This window comes from Gambusia affinis, linkage group LG10 (assembly GCF_019740435.1).
Source record: "Gambusia affinis linkage group LG10, SWU_Gaff_1.0, whole genome shotgun sequence".
NCBI classification, from domain to species: domain Eukaryota; kingdom Metazoa; phylum Chordata; class Actinopteri; order Cyprinodontiformes; family Poeciliidae; genus Gambusia; species Gambusia affinis.
Genome location: NC_057877.1, coordinates 7,188,553 through 7,202,648, shown reverse-complemented (window position 1 = coordinate 7,202,648; position 14,096 = coordinate 7,188,553). Strand labels below are relative to the sequence as shown.

General features: G+C 43.0%; 1 protein-coding gene across 5 annotated transcripts in view; it reads left to right on the top strand.

Moving 5' to 3' along the window:
* The window catches only part of LOC122838742 (capping protein, Arp2/3 and myosin-I linker protein 3-like), a 41,920-nt gene that overhangs the window by 16,663 nt on the left and 11,161 nt on the right, over positions 1–14,096 (top strand). For all 5 annotated transcript variants that reach the window (XR_006371944.1, XR_006371942.1, XR_006371943.1 and 2 more), the window contains exons 10-29: positions 1,370–1,458; positions 2,047–2,141; positions 3,031–3,117; positions 4,210–4,319; positions 4,426–4,503; positions 4,591–4,667; positions 5,510–5,614; positions 5,763–5,832; positions 7,467–7,548; positions 7,680–7,776; positions 7,987–8,041; positions 8,537–8,709; positions 9,663–9,731; positions 10,090–10,183; positions 11,397–11,495; positions 11,597–11,716; positions 11,806–11,919; positions 11,996–12,171; positions 12,285–12,372; positions 12,471–12,590. Coding sequence is in view for 2 of the 5 variants with exons in the window: in XM_044129660.1 (XP_043985595.1) it covers positions 1,370–1,458; positions 2,047–2,141; positions 3,031–3,117; positions 4,210–4,319; positions 4,426–4,503; positions 4,591–4,667; positions 5,510–5,614; positions 5,763–5,832; positions 7,467–7,548; positions 7,680–7,776; positions 7,987–8,041; positions 8,537–8,709; positions 9,663–9,731; positions 10,090–10,183; positions 11,397–11,495; positions 11,597–11,716; positions 11,806–11,919; positions 11,996–12,171; positions 12,285–12,372; positions 12,471–12,590 (1,998 nt within the window). In the remaining 3 variants the exon portion in view is untranslated. The remainder of the gene's footprint in view (positions 1–1,369; positions 1,459–2,046; positions 2,142–3,030; positions 3,118–4,209; positions 4,320–4,425; positions 4,504–4,590; positions 4,668–5,509; positions 5,615–5,762; positions 5,833–7,466; positions 7,549–7,679; positions 7,777–7,986; positions 8,042–8,536; positions 8,710–9,662; positions 9,732–10,089; positions 10,184–11,396; positions 11,496–11,596; positions 11,717–11,805; positions 11,920–11,995; positions 12,172–12,284; positions 12,373–12,470; positions 12,591–14,096) is intronic.

Genomic DNA, 14,096 nt, shown 5'->3' with positions numbered 1-14,096 from the left:
TTCAGAACATGAAAAGTCATGAGATTTGCAAATAAGGGCAAAAATGCTGTGTTGTTTTTTTTCCTGTGGTTAGAGTGTAAGCCTGGTTCTCTGTCTAGTGCATTCGGTAGACCTTGAAGTATTGTGCTGCTCCAACCAGAAGGAAACAGAGAGTTTTGTTTGAAATATTCTCACTCTGAGAAGGTAAAAAGCGGCTCTAGACTCAACAATTCTGCTTCTGCCTTGGTGTGACATCGTGCTCTGGAAACACGTGGCAAAAACACCTCTTTCCACTGACTATCTGACACAAGGTAGAGGAGGACAGATCAATCCAAGACATTGATAATATCGATAACAAGTCGGTATCGGTATCGGTATCGGATCGATACTAGAGTGGTCAGATTGATACTTTAGTTTCAGATTCCGTCTTGAAATTTTATTTCAATTTGTTCTGCAGTTTCTCAACGCTACCTCAAAAAATGATTTTGTTTTGATTTGCTCTCGAATCATAACTTTGTTTATTTAGGAAAAAAGTGCACAAACTTGTTTCTTTTTTCTATTTTTGCTTTTTATCATGTCAAAATGTTCTTAAAGTACTTTGTAGACTGATATAAACTCTGTCCAAATTATATCCTAGGTTCTAACAAAGTAATTAAAGAAACAACACCTGCAAGTTAATGATACATTAAACCAAAAGTAATGCAAAGTATCACTGTCAGTATTGGTATTGACACTTTTAAGATGCTTCTTAAAGTCAATTTCAGTTCTGCTCTGAATTACAAAGAAACCGTCATTCTAGCAGTCGTGATGCATTCAAGCAGTAGAGGTACCTCTGTTGGCAAACAGCCTCTGTGACCAAAGGATCCTTTCAGCCAAGGGAATCTGGGCCAAGAGAGCTGGCAGAACCTGGAGCAGGAGCCCGATCTGGTTCTGAGAAAGCGAACGGTGTCCGACCCGCCTGGAGTTCCTCCAGTCCTGTCCTGTGATGAGACAGCTGTCTGGCATCAGGACGTGTCTGATCTCCAGGCCTTGCTCTGATTGAACTCCTCTCCTGAATTCTTCCAGGCTTTTCTTCAGTCTGAGAAATGTTGTTTAAAAATAAAAATCCAAATTATTTGCAGAAACTCAATCACCTTTCCGAGGGTGAAAAATGAATCGTTTGATAAAGTTGAATGTTTTCTTCACAGAACAGACAGACGAAACGTGTTTGAGCATAACGAGGTCACTCCCTCCTGGGGCTGTAAAGATTTATTTGCTTCACCTTCTAAAATAAGTTTATAAAAATTGCACACGTGCTTTCCGCTAACTTACGTGAGCTGAATTTCAGTTTTTCTGATGCGTCTCTCTGAACCAGGTTTAAGAGATTTGCACTTTTATATCTTACCAACAGGGGTCAGAGGTCACTGAGCAGGTCCTGCACACGGTCAGCAAATCTTCCAGCCTTGAGGAGATCACTCTGGAGAACGCCGGGCTGAAATCGTGAGTTGCTCCTTTCACACCATGTTCGTTTTATCCGAGTATCGCAGATGATTCTGAAGATGTAAAGTTTGTGTCGTGGGCTTTTCAAAAACGTTCATTCACCAGGCAGTAGGAGTCTGTCGACCCACGCACACAGCGTCAAAACAGACTTCAGAAGTTATCACTTCTGTTAGAATCATTTTTATTCATTGGCTCCGTTACTAACTGGAGTTTGAATGTCTCTCCTGTTAGGACGGAGGATTCGTCCCACAGCCCTAAAACACTGATGACAGGCTGACTGACCGTTCTGAAGTGCTTGTGTCTTGGTGTTGCCGTGCGATCGTCTGACTGTTTTATTTTGCCCTGCAGTTGTTTGCTCAAATTTGTGAAGCAAGCTGTTTTGGAAATTCTGGGTGCAGCCATTCGTCCCACTCCTTTCTGAAACTTAATTACCTTCCACTGGTTTTTGTCGCGGTTTTATGATTTGGAGTTCATGTCAGAGAAAGTGAGGCAATTTGAAGGTGTTAGAAGCTGTGTTTTTCTATTATACATCTCAATGAAGTAATTGATTCAATCAATTAAAAAATGCTCTGATTTGTGTGTGTACAGAGACTTCCCTCAAAAGATGGCCACTGCTCTTTCAGAGAACCCGGCTTCTGTCATCCACTCCGTTAATTTGGCCCACAACTCACTGGACAACCAAGGTATCAGGAAATACGTCCCACTGTCTGCACGATTCACTGTGTCTTAAATAACTGAGATGCTCATGAAGGTTTTGTTTTGATCCAAACTAGAGATGCACTAATTGTCATCCTGTGGCTCATTTCTGATCTATGACTTTTATAAACCTTTGTAGCCTGTCAATACAGATTTCAGCTGATTGATAGAAATGTGACATAAAGAAATATCAAAACTGTATTTAAAACATTTGCTTTCTGGCATTGCTATTAGTGGTGGTTGATTTTTGTACTTGGAGCAAAGCCTGCGTGGCAACAGCCGTTTTACTTGTGTAAAATAAAAACAAAACGATTAAAGGCATATTTCAATTGTTTCTAAACTGAATTTTACATTCTGCACTGGCATTTAGCATGGCTACCTCTGCTAAAACAGCAGACTCTGCAACATGCATTCCCTAGGAAAGAGCATCCTTATCTTACCCCTGAGTTAAGATGCAGCATGTTGAGCCTCCCTGTTGCACACTGAGAACCGAAAGCTTTGCTTTGTGTGAAGATAATATAGAAAATACCTTTTAGATTTCTGTTGTTCCAAACTTTTTTAACACTTTACTAAAACTGAACAGCCCTCAGTAACGGCTTCCACACCAAAGAGTTTTGTCAGCATGAGTTTCAAGTGTTTCAATGTTTTCACTGATTGCAAAAAGAGAGAATGATTATTTTTAACCGGCTGGTTACCAGCCAATAGCCAATTCTTATTTGCAGTTTTAATCAAATATTTCCTAAATATCGTTTTCTTATGGTCTGTTAAAGTGTTATTTATGTTTTTTATATCAAGTGTCCTTTACATGACGAATGATCCAAGGATCTTTTACCATGTATGTTAAGCTATTTTTTGTGTCTTCTGTGAATGCTGCAGGTGTGTCCAGCTTAATCCAGCAGGTGAGTCGCCTTAGCAAGGGACTTCGTCTCCTCAATCTGTCCAAGACTTCACTTACGTCAAAGGGTTAGTCGCTCTTTACTTCTCCGTTGCCTTGACTACATCTTACTGTGGATTCACACCAGCCCTGTTTTGTATGCTTTAGTCTCTAGTCCGCTTGTGTCGAAAGTCCGGTTCATTTGGGGAAGTGTGAATCCGTAATCGAACTCTTTCTGCAGACCACAAAAGCTAACTCCACCTACAAACCTCTGTCTCGGTTCGATTCAAGTGAATGCTGGTGTGGTCCGAAAGCATGTGTGAACGCAAACTGACAAATGGAGACCACTCCAAAAGCACTAAGCGGTCTATAGTGCAGGGCACACTGGATAAATGCACCCAAAACAAACACGAGAGCCTTAGGCTAGCAGAAGAAATGGCTAATTATTATTTATTAAAGACCAAAGAGAAATCCTACGACCGCTAAAATCTGACGCCATTCAATTTTTTTTTACATTTCATGAAGAAGGAAGTTGCGCTCGTCACTTCTTCAGAGGTCTTTGTGTTGTTTCCTTCAGTAGTTCCTGGTGCAGCGCCCCCACAGGCGAGTGGGGGTGTTGCTCAAAAGGTTTGACAGCGCAGTGTGAACGTGAACCGCAGCAGCTGAAAATTAAACAAATGTTGAAATTTTGGTCCCCAATCAAACCGAGTCTACCAGACTATTAGAAGTTAGGAAAGTATGAGCTCAGATCTAGCTTGACGAAACACAGAATCCGACCAAACCCTGCACAAGGTTAGCTAATTTTCCTGCACAGAGCCCACGCTGTAGGTTAGAGGAAGTAAAACCCTCTGAGCTGCAGGTAATCCCCTCCTGTGAGCATCGTTGTCTCGTAGTTTGTGTCCTCCAGGTTGACTTACGATGCTGAGCACTGCCCTGCAGGCTGCATGTCTCTTGTTCCTGTTCCCTGCACCCAGTGGAGAATTTAAATATTGCATTGAGTTGTTCTGCTCCCCATAACATCTACTGATACCCTCTGCTCTAAGATCCCCATGAATAATGTAAGAACGTAAATGTTTTGAGAGCATCCCCAGTCTCTTAATATCATATCCTCTCATCTGCCCTTGTTTTTTCCCTCTCTCTCTCTCTTTCTACCTCTGCCTGTCTCTGTCTCTGCCTCTCAGGCGTCGTGTCTCTCTCTCAGGCTCTGTGCTCCAGCGATGAATACTCCAACTCCCTCCTGCACCTGGACCTGAGCAAGAACCCCGGGGTCCTCTCAGGGGAGGACGCCTCGGTCAGACAGCACAATCCATCCGAAACGAGAACACGCTCTCCTCCTCCTCCTCTTCCTCTGCAGCCTGTAACGTGTCGCCTCTGTTCCTCTGGCTTTCTGTTTGCAGAACTTTTATCTCTTCTTGTCTCAGCCAAACTGCCTGGTCCACTTGGATCTGTCGGCCACCGACTGCTCCGTCGACTCTGTCAGTAGAAGCGTCCGGCTCTGCTCAAACTTTTTGCCTTTCTGTCCGTGCCCAGATTAACTGCTTCCCGCCCTGTGTCTCATGCAGCTATTTGGGGCTCTTCTGAGGGGGTGTTGCGCTGATCTTTCCTTTCTCAATCTGTCCAAAAATACCTTCTCGCACAGGTTAGTCACGTCTTTAACATCACCTTGACGCCAAGCGTAGGAAGATAAGCAATGCCTCTCAACAGTATCCCGAGAACTTTTTATATTCTAGAGTTATGTGTTGTTATTTTCTGGGAATAACTTGTCCAGGTTTAGAGGGAGAGACTTGAACTGGTCCGTTCTGACACTTTAGCACAGCTAATAGCGACGGCCTTTTGTGGAACGTTGACCGCAGCAGCTTCTGCCTGGATGTGCAGTCAGGACCAGGAGTGGTGGGATTGTGATGCAATGCGCTCCAGGGGAACAGACTTCTTTCTTAATGACATAATCATCGTTTTCCGCCATTGTTTACGTCCAGATTTACCCCATCTGGCCTTTTTTCTGGTGCAGAATTACGACGCATCTCACGTCAATGACATAAAAGTTGGATAAATCGTGGCGTGACCGTTCAGCCTTTGAAAACAATCGGATGTGTGTCCAATTAATTCTTTGCCATCTTTTACCACCATCCCGTTCCCTGATTTTCAGCGACTCACATTCACCTCCTCAAAGGGAGTCTAGAAGTGAATCACTGCAACTTTGTGGTTTCTTTCTGTCCCCCATATTTAAATTCAGATTTCTCTTTGTACTTTCTGAGAGAATCTTGAATATTTTAGCCAGCCAATCAGTCATTTGACCCCTCCTGCTGCCCCTACTTCCTCAGAAGGTGTAATTGTCATTCTGTGTCTGCGCTCTCGCGGCTGCACTCAAAGTTATCTAGCATTTAACTAAAGTGACTTCATCCCGTCCTGCGTGGAGCTCGCTTCACCTCATCTCTGCATTACTCCTCTTTGATCCTCCCTGTTCCTCCCCTGATTTCACAGGAAAGTGAAGGATACGCTGCCGTTGTTCCGTCAGTTCTTCAGCTCGGCCTTCAGCCTCTCTCATGTCAGCTTCGCGTCTATGAAGCTGCCCCCTGACGTTCTGAGGTATCCGACATGTCGTCTTCCATTTCTTTTTTTCCCCGAGTCGCAGCTCTTTTATCTCGAGTCTGCTGCGAAGAAAGCAAAAAGGGAAGCATCTGGATGTGGGAAGCCGTAACTCTCGTTTTCTTTTTCAATCGCTTTGTGGTCACAGAGCAGTGCTGTCGGGGCTGACCACCAATCCTCACATCACCGATCTTCATCTGGACATCAGCGGCTGTGAGGTAGGAAGCCATTTTTGTCTTTCTGCGGCACATTAAATGGGTGCTACTGTACAGTTGCTGTATATGTTTCCAATTTTGGATACATTCGACATAATATGCTTCCCTGCTTCTGCAGTGATGAATCTCTGTTTAAAGACAACTTAAGTTTCAGTTTAAAAAGTGTGTTTTAACGCAAAAAGACAAAGCAAAGAAATTATACCTCAAGCGGAATGTGTCCACATGTGTGTTTCACATGTGTAAATTATTGTTATGTGAAAAATCTTCCCTGTGTACCTGTTCATACGAGAATGAAATCCTTTACTTCCATGTCAAACGTACACAAATACTGTGGAAATGATGTCATAAAATAACACGTGTAACGTCATTTTCCACAAATTTGCAAAAATCATATCCTGGAGTAACATGTGAAATATTTTTGCGAATGACTCTGAGGGACAACATGTGATCCATAAGTTCTGTTTTTGTTATGTGTGAAATTTTTTATTTTTTTTCTTTAGCAGAAATCACATCGTCCCGACACCTGAAACACATTTTTGTGACATGTTTACCTGCTGTTCTCACTGGGGTTTAGATCGTCGGCATATGTGGAACATGTGGCCACCTGTTTTTGCCATCTGCTCAAATGTTAAAAAGAGAAAATACAAACAATGGGTTTTTTTTCTATAGATAGCATAAAGGTGTGGAAACTTTTATATTTTTCCTATGTTTCCTTTCTGTCTATGACTGCACCGTAATGTTTAGTTTCCCCTTATGTATCTTTTTCGCTAAAGATACCAGCTTCACTCTTAATAAATAGCATATAGTGATTCAGACGAGATGATAATTAAATGTTTTAAACTCATTTTCATCTTGGAGTCACATCAAGATCATGAATGTTCTCACAGGGCCGGTTGGTCCAGAACCTATTGATCAAATCCATCAACAAACTGATCAAATATTAATAAATCGCTGTCTGCATTTAATAAGGTCTTCTTAAAATTAAATGATATTGAGCATCTTTTAACAATATTAAACATTAATTGTTCAACAGAACATTATTGTTCTGAACAACATTATTATATTTGATAAGATATATCAAATATAATATAGACATATGCAAATAGAAATATTTGCAATTTTTAGATGTTTGTGCTTATATGTGATTGTAAATTAGACTTTTTGTTACTCATCACATCAATCGCAGGTCGGACGTGAGACACGCTGCCACCTGCAGGTGGGAGTTAGCAACACTAAAACCCAATGTTTAAATTTGTGAAAGTTTATGGTCAAAATTGTTTGTGTTTTGCAATAAACTTGTGAAAAAATGTGGGGGGTCTTTTGATTTTGAGCGAATTTCCTATTGATGCAATTTGGCACAAAACTGCTTTGATGTTAAGGCTCTACTTATGGTTCCCTCTGGAGTCTAGAGGGGCCTCATAAAAATCTGGGACGGGCATCATTTGGCCCCCGGGCCTTGAGTTCGATGATTAAAACTGTTTCTACACTCTATTTGCAGCTTTGTTAGAACCTCCTCAGGCTTTCAGTTACTTTAGAAAGTGTGATTTTTAACAGAGTCGTCCTCCCAGAAACATAAACCTGAGTTATTTTCACTCACGTCTGACCCGTATTGGTCCTCTCCTCTGTCTCACGCTCAGCTGAGGTCTGCGGGAGCCGCCGTAATCCAGGAGCTCTTCCCGCGGGTCTCCTCTGTCGCCACGCTGGACATCTCCGACAACGGTACGGTGCGCGTCCTGCTGCGACCTTGAATTTCTCTGAAACCGTGGTAGCAGAAGACCCAGGGTCCCTGCTAATGGATCATGCCACGCTGAGCCCTGGATGTGTGTGTGTGTGTGTGTGTGTGTTGACAGGTCTCGATGCAGACTTGATCACAGTGCTGCCTGCCCTTTCAAGACACCCTTCCCTAAAACACCTACATCTGGGCAAGAATTTCAACATCAAAAACAGGTGCTGCCAGCGCTCCATGTCACACTCTACTGCAGTTATTTATATGTGTGCGTGTGTGTGTAGGTGTGTGTGTGACTGTGACTGCATGGGCTGCATGTGCCAGCTTGAATAAACACATCAGTAACTTTTTCTTCTTTTTCTTTTTGAGGCGGGAGCCGCCAAAATAACTCGCCCCAGCCACGTTTTGTGTGTCTGTCTCCATGGTTTCAGGGTTCTGGACGAAGTCTTGCAGAAGCTGGTCTCACTCATGCAGGAGGAGGAATGCGTGAGTGATCGCTCTGAATTCAGCGACCGTCGAAAAACTATACGCTGTCCTGAGTTATTTTTGACCGCGTCTGACGTAAAGCTCAGATCACTTTCCTTCATTATTAAAAGATGTATTCAGTGAAATCGTCGTTTTCATATCAGTTTTTGGGGTCGCATCATTGTTTTATGATGTTTCGCTGTAGATATGTCACTGCGATGAATTATTGCTACCCCTCAGTTAGCGTTGTGGACACAGTTTCTACTTCACTACTCGCACATATTGTAAATAATTCATGCATACAGCGCGCAGTCGTGTTGGCGAGCTGTCACATCAATATGCACAAAATTTTACTACCCCGTTTTATCCTCAAGGCTCCATCTTCCACTGTTTCCTTTTAGCTTTTTGTTTCTCAACTTCATCTTTAATGCTCCCCCTCCTCTCCCTTTCTCCCTTCCCACACGCTTGATTTTTGCTTGACTTTAATTTGGCGCTTTCTTCTTCTGCCCCCTGCAGGCTCTGCAGTCCCTGTCCCTGGTGGACTCGCGCTTGCGCTCCCGGGGGACCGTGCTGGTCAACGCGTTGGGCAGCAACACCTGCCTGAGAAAAGTGGACCTCAGCGGAAACAACATGGACGACATCGGGGCCAAGATGCTCAGCAAAGCCCTGCAGATCAACACGACGCTCAGGTGAAGGAAACTACACGGAGAGGAGGGTTGTTGATGTGTGTTTTTGCTGTGTTGTTGTTGTTGTTGTTTTACATTGTTTACAATGTAGACAGCCTTGGAAAATCGTCAAACCCCTCAAACTTCTATCTTCATTTTTCCATGTTTCAGCCATAAACTTCAATACATTTTATTAGATTATATTATTATTAGATACTGATGCAAAGTGGTGCAATTAGGCCTGTCACAATAAGCAATAAATCAATCAATCGCATGACAAATTAAAAGAAACTCAATCATTTTGATTTGCTTAATTTATTGTTTTTCTCTTTTCTTGTTTTTTTTTCAACCAAAAACTGAATGATGAAAGTCGTCAGGCTGGCGCTTTGGTCTCAACTATCCCTTTTTTTTTTTTAAAGATAATTTTGTCAACAGGGACTTCATAATTCATTTTATTTGTTGTTTTTGTAATTTTCTTTATTTATTTTGGATATATAAAATGTCTTTCACGTCCAGAGTTTAAATTGTTCATTAGAATTTAAAGTTTGTTTATCTTTAAGAACGTGTTCTTGCCGTTATCATCTCATTATTACTCGTGTATTACTTGAAAATGGTCTCTAAACAACAATATTATTGTTAATCGCAATAAGCTCTGGGACAATTTATCGTCTAGCAAAATTTGTTATTGTGACAGGGCCTGAGAGCAGCATTAGCTATAGCTTCCCTGTCTGTGTCAACAGGAGCACTTCCCACAGCATAATCCTGCCACTACCACATGTCACTCTTACATGCTTGTATTTTGGGGGTTTAGAACAAAGGAGGGTAAATATAAATGCATTCCAAACTTTTCCGGTCGTCCGTGTTGCTCTGTGAAATGGTTCTGACTTGTAGGGTGTGTATAGTTTTGTAACAGGGTTTGATTTTTTTTATTTTTTTTTTATTTTCATCTCTCTCCAACTCACACACTCGCCCTGCAGGAGTGTGACATGGGATCGCAACAACACCTCCGCTGCAGGATTTCTCGATGTGGCCCGAGCCTTGGAACAGTAAGAACTGAAACCGCCTGCTTGTTTTGTGGAGATGTTTGCTGCAGTCATCAATAAGAGCCTTATGCCTCCATGTGAGAATACCTCATAGGAAACTTTTCTTTTTACCTCTCTGAAAACTGCAGCATGGGCAGTTTATTACTTATTTCGTGTTGCTATCTTACATGGTCCAGACTCACCTCGGGGCTACGGAGGCCACGGCTGCACAGATCAAAGCTTTACTCAGGATTATGTTGGGGGTGTGATATTTTGCAAACCCTGGAACCTTTGATCCAGTTTAAATTTCTCTTCTCGGTCCTGTAGTGTCTGCTTTAATAACGTGACCTTTTTGTCTTTCTGTGCTCCCTCCTTTCTGTAGTAATTTCACCTTGCAGTACATGCCTCTGCCCCTAAGTGACATCAGCCAGGCGTACCGCAGCGCTCCGGAGAAGACGGAGCAGGCCCTCACTAAGGTTGGGGTTGCAATAACTGTCTGGATGATTTATTGACTGATGGTTGATAAAAAAAAAAAAAAAAAAAGTAGATATGTGCCCTTCTGCAAAGAAGCACACCTCTACTTTAAATTGGTGTCGTGTATTGGGCCAAAATACATCAAGCACAAATATTCTTTCCAAACATTAATCGCCACCTATGTTTAGATCAGTCACCTGTAGGGAATGGAGTTAACTCTTTCCACAGCTTTACTTCCACAGAGTGGGAGTGGCCGTATTTTGTGTTTTCCAGGCAGAGAGTACCATTTCATATCACAATCAAGTAGCTATGTTAATTTCAGTTGCTATAAAAATGCTTTATATATCAAATGTTACTCAGATGAAACCTGGCTTTGTATTTTAACACCTTCAAATTGGGCCTCTGTCTCTTTAAAAACTCCGTCTTCAGGAAGCCATCACAACATCACTCCTCTATTAACCCTTTAACGTTTTTACCAGTGTTGCACTGAGCAGTAGCTCATTTGTGCAGTTCCACCAGGTGATTGCTAAATGCCGCTGGCTAGTCTGCAGGAGCTGATTGGTGGGAGTCGCGGGGACAGAGTCGTTGCTCTGTGGGAAAAAAAACAGGAATAAATTTCAAAAATGATCTGGAAAAAAAACAGGAAAGTCTCTGAGCTCCGAAAGTTGAAAATGTTCAACTTTTGCAAAAGAAAGTTGAAGATTTTAATCTAAATTGATTTTAAGATTGAGATTAATCTCAATAAATTTATGAGATTGATTTCAGAAATTTTCTAGAAAAAAACAAGAAAGTCTCTGAGCTCCGAAAGTTGAAAATTTGCTTGAAAAAAACGTCGGAATTTTGAGATTAGTCTCAGAAATTTTCTGGAAAAGACAAGGACAGTTTTGAGCGTGAAAAGACAGAAATTAGCTTTGGGGGGGGAACGCTAACATTTTGAGATGAATGTCAGAATTTCTGACATTCATGTGTCAGGATTTTTTTCAACCGCAGGTGAAGTAATATTTTATTATAAATGTGAGGTTGGGGGGTTCTTAATGAATGTCATTCAAACATGAGTGGGGAACTCATAGTTATTGTTACTCCCATGGACAAAAGTAGCATTACATAAGAGAAGACTTTTTAAAGAAAAACTCTGCTTACACTCAAGCTTCTTCTATCGTCTGTTAAACCTCACTTTGAACTTTAACCTTTCCGCCTGGTTTTGTCGCCTTGCAGATCCAGCGCGCTCTGGTCAGGAACAACCAGACGCAGCGCTTCTCCCAGAGGCAGGCTCTGCGGCTGCACCAGGGCTTGGTCACCAGCACCGCCGAGCAGGTAGCTCCCGTCTGTGAGGGATGTTTTTTTATTTTTTTTATTTCGAATGTCTCATGAGTGTCTGTGCCGCTGTCACCTCGCCTGCCCTGTTTGTTTCCCAGGTGATGGAGCGCCTCTGCGTGCGCGTCCAGCAGCAGCTCTGCTTGTTGCGAGGCGCCGGAGAGATGGAGGAGATTCAAGCCGCCAAGCAAGTCCTGAAAGAGGCCAGGAACTCTCGAGCTGTGAGGGATACGAAATGTTTATATGTGGGGGTCTACGTTGCCTTTAGTCTGAACTTGAACGAACCCTCTGCCCCCGATGTCTCCCCCAGCTCTACCCGTCGCTGTGCGAGCTGGCCCACGTGCTGTCTGTGGACGGGCCCGTGCGGCAGAGATTGGACTCCCTGGCCGGCGAACTCGCCAAAGCCGCCGATAAGGAGCTGCAGGTAGATCCGAGAGCTTTCTTTCGCCTTGCCCTCCCCGACAGATGGCAGAGTTCGTGACAGGCGCCGTCCGTTTCAGGTGATCGTCGACTCCATGGTGTCACTTTGCCGCGAGCTCTGTCCTTTATCGTCGTCTGCGGCAGAGAGATTAAGCCCTCCGCTCTCGTCCGTCTCCGAGCGGGTGTCCATCCCTCGCTCCGCCATCCGCACCGCCCTCATGGAAAGAGCGGCGCAGGACATCCACAGGGCTTTGGAGTAAGAGCAGCAAAGCAGTCGTGAGTCTGATAAGCGGGGGCATTGATTAGCTCTCACCTTTACTAACCGCTTCCCATCTGTCTCTGCCTTGCCTCATACTCCATCTTCTTCAGAGAAGTGAAGCTGTCCGTGGTTTCCTACCTCACCAACTCCATCGTGGACCAAATCCTGCAGGAGCTCTACGCCACCCACAAGACTCTGGTAAACACTGGCCTCCTCTCCGCGAAAGGGTGTGAAAGCGACACAGATTGATTGTACGAGGGGGTGACAAAAGAGTTTAAGAGTGCCGTGTGTCTCAGACCCGGCAGGTGTCTCATCTAAAATGCTGGGAAGGGACGTGTGAAGATGGGACTGCGTGGAGTTTTAACAGACACAGAGACTCCCTGGACATCACAGATGAAGAGCTCGGCACCAGCATAGTGAGTGTGGACATTGTGTGTTGCTGCACATGCGTGCGTGTGCGTGTGTTATCATTTTTATTTTTTCTGGAAATGTGTCATACTTACCTCACCCACCATCGATTGTTTCTTGCCTTACATGTTTTGTTTACGATGGTCGTTTTGTGCAACTTAGGCAGGAATGCACCGATCGATCTTGCCGCCGATTGTGGATAATTTCAGTTTCTTTTCAGGAACTATTAAACTAAATGATAAAAAAACAATATTCTAGCATTCCTGCCAGGAGAAGGCATTAATTATACAAAGCAGGAGCAGAGTCAATGTCACACTGTGTGTGAGAGAGTGTGGTGACTGTGTAACAAAGCTTTATCAACTTTGTTATACAACGTAACACTAGCTTCCCAATCGCCAATTTCTGCCATAGAGGATTGGTTGTCAAATGTACAACCCCGCCCCACAGCGAAGTCATGATATTTTAAAATAGCGTCACAAAAGGAGTCCAACGTCTGTTGTGTTTTGCCACTGAAGAAAACATTCCCATTCCTTTATATTTCTTGTTTGGTTGAAAAACTTGCAAGTTTTAAGTTGAAAAAAATTGGAACGCCTCCTGAAAGTACCAGCCCCAAAAACTCAACATGGCCGCCACGTGTTTAAAAACTAAAGGGAGAGATGTTTGTTTTTCTCTCCCATGGCTGGGAAAAAATAACATCATTTTGTTCCTGCAGCCATGCAGGGAGTTCTTGCTCTTGTTCACTACGTTTCTCTTTTGGTGTCCACTCACTGTGACATACAGATGGCGCTGTAGAGAGGGGCTTTAAGGACTTCAACACATTAATTCTTGCCAGAACTAACTTGGTTTTGCCACCTCAGTTAATTCCACGCCCTACACTACCTTTTTAGTGGCGTCTGATTTAAGGTCAATTTTCCAAAGCAAAACGTTTTTGGCTACTTTGGCACGCCAGCTCTATTAGAAATTGATACAGTAAATAGCAAATATCTGTCTGTGACAACTCCCACACTGAAGAGTGTTCTTTTTTTTTACAAGCCTGATAAAAGCTTCAGCTTTGTCACCGGTCATCAAAAACAGCAGAGACTTGTCAGTTGCCAGCCTATTTCCTGAAAAGCGTCTCTTATTTTCTGATTTTTGTCAACGGATGTTGAGCGAATTGAAGAAAAATGGCACAATCAGCATAAAACCTCCAGAGTGGTAGGTACCTGTGAAGTGGAGTCTGCTTCCTACACACAGCTTAACCCCCTGACAGCAGCAGTCCATTCTTGTTTTTGAAAGTTTTGCCTGCAGCCATCTTTGCAGGAAACATTTTTTTTTTGTTTTGTTTTGTTTTTTTCCTTGCCAACAGTCAATCGCAAAGAGATTTAAAGGATTTTGCTGAGCTATGCTTTTACCTATAAAAATCATGTACTGCAAAAGTAATATTTTTCTTGTAAAGTCTGGGAAATTGGAAAACTATAATTTTTTTCCCATTCTGCCTCCAGCATTTGTTTTGTCTGTCAAATCTGACTCCATTA